Source organism: Sinocyclocheilus rhinocerous, unplaced genomic scaffold (assembly GCF_001515625.1).
Source record: "Sinocyclocheilus rhinocerous isolate Xijiao unplaced genomic scaffold, SAMN03320098_v1.1 scaffold2163, whole genome shotgun sequence".
NCBI lineage: Eukaryota > Metazoa > Chordata > Actinopteri > Cypriniformes > Cyprinidae > Sinocyclocheilus > Sinocyclocheilus rhinocerous.
The window spans coordinates 78,376-86,196 of NW_015650327.1; the positions used below are offsets into that span (position 1 = coordinate 78,376).

A 7,821-nucleotide genomic window follows, 5' to 3' on the forward strand; every position below is an offset into this window, starting at 1 on the left:
GTTTTCTAGAGCCATACTTTATGTGTATTTCCTCAGCAGCAATGCTTTGGGTCCTTGAGCAGTGCTTTGAAGTCTCTTCACTTTTATTTTAGATTTGATGGTGTTTGAATAACTTGCTATATTAGTTCAAAAACAAAATGAGTGCTTTATGCATGTGTTGAGAAAGCCAAATAAACTCACAGTAGAGTAGAATAAATGCATTATCTACTAAGCACATTGCATTCTTGCAGTGAGCATGTTGAATGCATGTTGGCCTAAGTAATCTTTTCTTCTGCTTTATATTTCTTTCAGTGTTTGCAAGAGGGAGGTGTTAAGGAGTGAAAGGAAGCCCCCAAATTCCCCCTCTTCTTTCCCACAAACTTTTAGAGGCAACACCTTCGCATCCTGACCGCAAACTGCAGGTTGCATTCGTTCACAGCATGACTGTTGCCACAGGCGACCCAGTTGATGAAGCCGCAGCTCTCCCGGGTCAGCCACAGGACACGTATGACCCGGAACCAGACCATGAGTGCTGCGAAAGGGTGGTCATTAACATCTCTGGCCTGCGCTTTGAGACGCAGCTCAAAACTCTGTCTCAGTTCCCCGAGACATTGCTCGGGGACCCCAAAAAGCGAATGCGCTACTTTGACCCTCTGAGGAACGAGTACTTTTTCGACAGGAACCGCCCAAGTTTTGACGCCATTCTCTATTACTACCAGTCAGGTGGCAGGCTGCGGAGGCCTGTAAATGTGACATTGGATATTTTTTCTGAGGAGATACGTTTTTATGAGCTCGGGGAAGAAGCCATCGAGATGTTCAGGGAGGATGAAGGATTTATTAAGGAAGAGGAGAGACTCCTGCCAGAAAATGAGTTTCAGAGGCAGGTGTGGCTGCTCTTTGAGTACCCTGAAAGTTCAGGGTCTGCCCGGATTATTGCCATCATTTCCGTCATGGTCATCCTCATATCTATAGTCAGTTTTTGCCTGGAGACACTTCCGGTTTTTCGCAGTGAGGACCTGGACCAGCACAAAATTCCCATGAGCTCCAACTCAACAAATAGTTACACCTCCACCTACTTTACTGACCCCTTCTTCATCCTGGAGACCCTTTGCATCATATGGTTCTCCTTCGAGTTTCTGGTGCGTTTCTTTGCGTGTCCCAGCAAAGCGGGCTTCTTTGTCAATATAATGAACATCATTGACATTGTGGCTATAATACCTTACTTTATCACCTTGGGCACAGAGCTAGCAGAGAAGCCAGAGGATGGCCAGCAAGGGCAGCAAGCCATGTCGCTTGCCATTTTGAGGGTCATCAGATTAGTACGAGTCTTCAGGATCTTCAAACTATCCCGGCACTCGAAAGGGCTGCAGATTCTTGGGCAAACACTCAAGGCCAGCATGAGGGAGCTTGGGCTGCTTATCTTCTTTCTCTTCATCGGAGTCATTCTGTTTTCGAGTGCCGTCTACTTCGCCGAGGCGGACGAGGCTGACTCGCAGTTTATTAGCATCCCCGATGCCTTCTGGTGGGCCGTGGTCACAATGACGACAGTAGGGTACGGTGACATGGTTCCAACGACCATCGGAGGCAAGATTGTGGGATCCCTGTGCGCTATCGCTGGTGTGCTGACCATTGCCTTGCCCGTGCCCGTCATAGTCTCCAACTTCAACTACTTCTACCATCGAGAGACGGAGGGCGAGGAACAGGCCCAGTACCTTAACGTGACCAGCGTCCCCAAGATAGACTCCTCGGAGGATCTGAAAAAGAGCCGCAGCGGGTCAACCATGAGCAAGTCTGACTACATGGAAATTCAAGAAGCTGTGAACAACAGCAACGAGGACTTTCGAGAGGAGAACATCAAGACCGGCAACTGCACCCTAACCAACACTAACTATGTTAACATCACCAAAATGCTTACAGATGTATAACCTCTTTGAAGTGCCTTGACGAAGAAGGTGAGATAAAGTAGGGGAGTACCGGGAGTACCCCGGTTTTGAAGGCTTCAGACGCCTCGTGCAGGAGTTTCAAGATGGGAGAACTGAAATGCATCCATTTGAGTGAAGGATCAGTAAAGAAGACCTCTCCATCATTCCATCCCCATTCCCTGTCACAAGTTCTGGAAGACTTGATCGGTGGGGGACGTTGTTTTGCATCCTCGTGTTCAGTGTCTGCATGGAGTTTGTCTTTTCTGTGTGACTGTTCTAGTAGTCGTTCTGCTTGCAACAGTAGCCAAATCGTAGCCTAACCAATACATGCAAGCGTAGCATAGAGGGACCAATTCCTGACTCCCATTCGCCCATTCACTGCCAACCTGAGGACCCCTTGAGTGGATTTGTACCTGGGAAGAACAACAATTTTGTCACTCCAAATTGATTAGTGGCTTTAAAACATCGAGGAGTTAATGTATATTCGTGAAGAATCACCATGGAGGATGTATTCCTCTGTGAATGCACAAACGCTGCCTGTCCTGCCAACCGCAACAGCATACCACGTGCGGTACCTAAAAATGTTACATTCCATCATGTGACGGAGAAATACATGCATGACCAATCTTGGGGGCCTGGAAAGCTGGTTAAACTGCCCATTTTCTCTATCCATTTTTCCCCCTTTTGCTGCCTAGGATCTCAGTTTGTCCCATGTTAGAGTAAACAGACCTGAAAGTGGAGCGGAGATTGTTTTGAAGTCGCCCGTTTTTCCATCGTCGTCATTCCACTATACTGCATGAGCAGCTGCCCTCCATTGCATCATTTCCTCACGTCACTTACTTTTCCCAGCATTGTAAACTTCCAAGCATTCCATGTGTATGAGAAATGTCTTTTGTAACCGCGATCTACCCCTACAAGCGCCTGACGGGGGGCTGCGGGAGTGTAGATATTTTACTGTGACATTGCAGCCAACAACAGCAAAACTCACTCACAAGTCAGGTCACCAAAGATGAAGTTCACTGCCGTTATTTATTGCATTTTTATGTTCTTTTTACATTTTAGTGCCATTTCATGGTGCATCCTGCTCATAATATGATGCTGGAGAATTTGGATAAAACTTGTATGAAAATGATGCTTCCTTGAATAGCTTTTGTAAGAGATAGGAAATATTCTACTACTTTTGTGGTGCATGTCTGGTACACATTCCTTGTAGCATGCATGTAGTAAGAATGATACTTACAAAACTAGAAATAAGTATTCATAACTTTATCAATATAAATATTTTTCTCTGTGAGATTAACGGTATGTGCAATATTATAAATGCTTGTTTTTGTTTTAAGGTTGCAAGATTTTGCAAATAGTTTTATATGTTAGTAGGCTAATACATTAGATATAGTGTAATAGCCCGCTTTCAGTGTCGAATACCATCAAGGTTGTTCATTTCTTAGTTTGGAGGGAGAGTGAGATGCACCAATTTAAACAAGCATTTCAAAGATCCACATTTGGATATGGGGGAGATCTAACTCTGCAAAATCTCAATTCCTGATTTAATAACAAGGGATTCTCATGATTTTGTGGTGCATTTGACACGTCTACTCTGTAGCTTATCCTCATAACTAAAGATGGTTTCTCTAGCATTGTCTGTTGCATTGATGTTAAAGACCTCATGAAATAAAAATGGACTTTTGCCGCTTTTAATCCAGTTCGTTTTGAGGCCATTGAAATGTTAGCATTCTTTTTTTTTTTTTTTAAGTATATTAAGATATAAGTATAATTAAAATGTTCAGCCTTTCTGAGAAAATGAAGCAAAATACTGATTATATCATCTATTTAGGGGCATTTTTTACAATTTGGCTGATTCGGTGCTCCCAAGAATGAGAAAGTCTCCTTCTTCTAGTGCCAACTAGTTTTTGGCTGGTTAGTCCCCAGTTAGCCCCTGCTGGTAGATAATGTAACTACACCATTATGCATATGCAAAAGGTATATATCTCCATTAAAATGTAGCCATGTGTACTTGTAAAATCATATTTTTTAAGCAACAAATGAATCACATAAAATAACATTTTATTGTTTTTTACACTTGCAACTGTTTTTATTTATTTATTTATTTATTTATTTATTTAATATGTATTTATTTTTGAGAGCTTTTTTCTTTCCAGTCTTTAGTCATGGCATTGTTTTTTTGTAAAACCATTTCATGGGGTCTTTAAAGTGGGAAATAATAGCAGAAAACCTTTTGTTTTGAAATCCAAGTGGTTCAGGGCCTATGCAATTTATAGTTAAGAAGTAAAAAATACTCTGGTGACTAAACATTACATACCCTACCACCCCAGTTTAAACACGCTGAATTGCCCAAGGTTTTTCTCAGAATTAGATTCACTCCACTGCCTAAATACTTGGCAGATCTCCCTGCCGCTATGTTTGCTGTTATGCTGGCCGAATGAGATGTAGGCCTCCGGCCACCGAGGCTACGCAAATTCTCTCTGAAATCTTTGAAAGCCTCTCAGTGAGGCAGTACTGCCATATCCAGGAGCGTGGTGCACCATTCACTCCACCCTTTGCAAATGCAAGACTTCCTAACCTAATAACACTTTTACTTCCCCTGCCCAGAGCTTCAACGAGTGAGGGTTGGGGTTTGAACCTATGCTAAGCCATGCTACCTGCTTTCACCAGTTTTAAGGAAATGTTTAGAGAAAGCAGAGGTTGCTTAAGAAGGGTCTCAGAGACTTGGAAAAGTGAGTGACATATTGCAGCCATTACTTTTACATTTAGCCTTAATGGACGGGACACTGAAAAGACAAGAACTTGTGTCAAGAATGAGATAAGCCACTTAAAGTCAACATGAAACTGTTCAAAAAATGTTGGAAGTTGAAATGAATTGATTAGAGTATGAAAATGACATGTGAGGTTGTATATTAATATATTGTTTTGAAATATATTCACTACGACAGTCAGTCTGTACATTTGTAATACTCTAGAGATTTCGAATACTTTTAACGCTTATATACAAACACAGCTTTGTGACGATACTTTCGAAGGATCCGCTGCTTTCATTGTTGTCTTAACACTAAAGCTGTAGCTTTATAAAACATCTCTGCCATGTAACGCAGTTTCTTAATAGTCGACAAATTCACAGCTGCAATTATATCCTTTAAACCTTATCCAAATCTAGATGTATTGTAGTATTAGTATACTTCATATACGTTAAGCACAAACACAGAGAGAGAAAAGAACCTCTAACTGTAATTATCATAGAAGCTTTGCCTATTGATTATTGCGGTATATAAATGTATCAGCAATCAAACCACGCCTTTATATCTAATCAATATTCAACTGAATGTCATTACAGGCTTTACTGTTCACACTCAGGCATGATTTATGGATTTTAAAAAAGCCCTCATTTGCTATAAACATGTACATGCAATATGGAAATACAGTGTGTATATAGATAAGGATGGGTGGACGAATGAACAAACAGATAGATGAACAGACCATGATTGAGAGGTAAGATGAGCAGATGTGATTCAGAAACAGATCATAACAGAGGTGTTTTGGGGTTGATGGAGGTGGGAGCTCTGAGCTCGCGTCTCATCTTGTTTTGAAGTGAAAGTTAGGCCTTGTTCACACTGCATATTAATCCGGTTTGTTTTCCAAATCCAGATGTTTTGGACTGACTGTCTGCGCTGCAGTGTTTAAAGTGACTGGATCTGTTTGTTAAGACACTGTAGCCAGTCTCTAGTAAAGTGTATCTGTATTGCTCTCTCTGTTAATGACTTTAGCATTAGCATGATGCTAAGCTACTTTCTTTTATAATGGTGTATTTTATTCATCCGATGCATTCATTTACTATGTAGCATATAATAAATTCCACATAGTTCACTACATGGGGGGAAAAAAACATGAAAATGGGTGACCTGAATTATGAAAAAAACATTGAAATCCAATCTGACCATTCATACCCTTGTGAAAAAGATGTGTGCTTAATTGTATTAAATGTGTACTTCAAAACTAAAAAGTATATTTTTACACATCTACACTTATATTAATATCTGAACCTGCAGAAGAGATTCAAATTATTAATGTCTGCACTTGCAGATATTATTTAGTATAAGATAAATGAAATAAAAGTGTTTCTTAACACACTTAAATAGTTTTAAGAAGTGCACTTTGCAATAATGTCAAATGAAAATGTTACAATTGTTTAAATAATTGATTTAATAATATTTTGTCCTGCTTTAAAGTACAATGTGTTGTCTAACATACTAAAGCACATGTAAAGTATTCGGTTATAATTTGAACTGTAGTATGCTATTTGAAATGTATTTAAGATGAATATATTTTAAATGTAATCAATTGCAACTTTTTCATTAGAAATGTGTTATTACAAATCTATTTAAAAAGTTGTAATGGAAATGACTTTAAAATATATACTTTAGTTTACCGTAAATGTGTGCCAGTACATTCAGCAGTACACTTAAACCATATTTTAACAGATTTGTGAAATTACATGTAAAAATGTACTTAAGTCCTTCTTCTGGTGATATATCTTTGTGATATATATATATACTTGAGTATTACTGGAAAAACTGGAAAAGTCCTACTCTCTTAAAAATGATGCTAACGTGTACTTCTATTTATTGAAACATGGTTATTGAAACACGTTTCCAAAAATCTGATTTTAATCGACCAACCGTCATTTCAGACGACCTGTGAATGTGATTTGGATCTATTTTGATCTAAATACATGCTGAAAAATCGAATTTTTGCTGCCTGTGTGAACAAGGCCTTATGAAACTATGAATGGCAAACCTTTGACTGCTTTGTTTCTGTGTAGCAGCACACCTCTCTCCACCGTCTGTGGAGATACTCTTGATGTCAACAGGTTGACGGAGAATGAACTGTGCACTTCAGCCGATGAGCTGAGCTATTAGGTGTTGGTCTGCATGTGTCTTATGTGTGTATGTGACATTGTCCACACATTATCATCCAGGAGGCCTGATCTTTCATTTCTTGTACAGACCTTTTGTTTTCTAGGATAAAGACAAAAAAACTGAGCACAATAATACAACAAAGAGAAGAACCAAGAGATGGAGGACTCGATACATTCTCTGGATGTGATAAATGTCATGCACTTTACAAGGACCACTGGACGCTAATGCTAAACCTAAAAGACTATCTTGGAAAGAGAACAAGAGATGCATCTTTTCCTTCCAAAAGATTAGAACTGTAAAGAGATCTATCAATAATGATTATGAGTATATTATAAATCATGATAAGCTTACAATGACTCGTGATTATTTCTGTGTCTCTTTAATTTTGGGATGATGGTGATGTTGGTTGATTCATTCATCAAACTATTAGTGGTTTCTGGCTGATTTATTGGTTTTAACAGTCTTTTATCTTATTTTATTATTCACATGCTTAATGTCACATGACCTAAAAATAGTGAATCTAGATTTTTTTTTCTTCTTCTTTTAATTCAATGTTACTTTTATAACCTTCTCTTAATTGTATTTATTTATTTATTCACATGACCTAAAAATAGTGAATCTAGATTTTATTTTTTTATTTTTTTAATTCAATGTTGGTTTTGACCTCTTACATAATTGCCATATTTTTTTTTTTTTTTTTTTTTTTTTTTTTTTTATTAAATAATGAACTAAAATAGTGAATCTAGACTATTTTTAGATTTTTATTTTTTATTTGATGTTGGATTTAACCTTATTTTATTTTATTTTTCACATGATCTAAAAATAGTGAATCTAGATTGTGTTTGAGATCCAATGTTGTTTTTTTACAAAATTTATTATTATTTACATGCTCAATGTCACAAATTTGCTTTTTTTTTTTTAAATGAGCTCACTATTATGAATCTAGATTGAGTATTTTTTTTAAATCTCAGTGTGAATTATATATATAT

General features: G+C 38.2%; 1 protein-coding gene across 1 annotated transcript; it reads left to right on the plus strand.

Annotated features, from left to right (window-relative positions):
• Positions 1 to 290: 290 nt before the first annotated feature.
• LOC107711719 (potassium voltage-gated channel subfamily A member 2) lies at positions 291 to 3,585 on the plus strand. Its single transcript, XM_016516752.1, has one exon. The coding sequence runs from the start codon at positions 420 to 422 to the stop codon at positions 1,902 to 1,904; it is 1,485 nt and encodes a 494-aa protein (XP_016372238.1). The 5' UTR covers positions 291 to 419; the 3' UTR covers positions 1,905 to 3,585.
• The last annotated feature ends 4,236 nt before the right edge of the window (positions 3,586 to 7,821 follow it).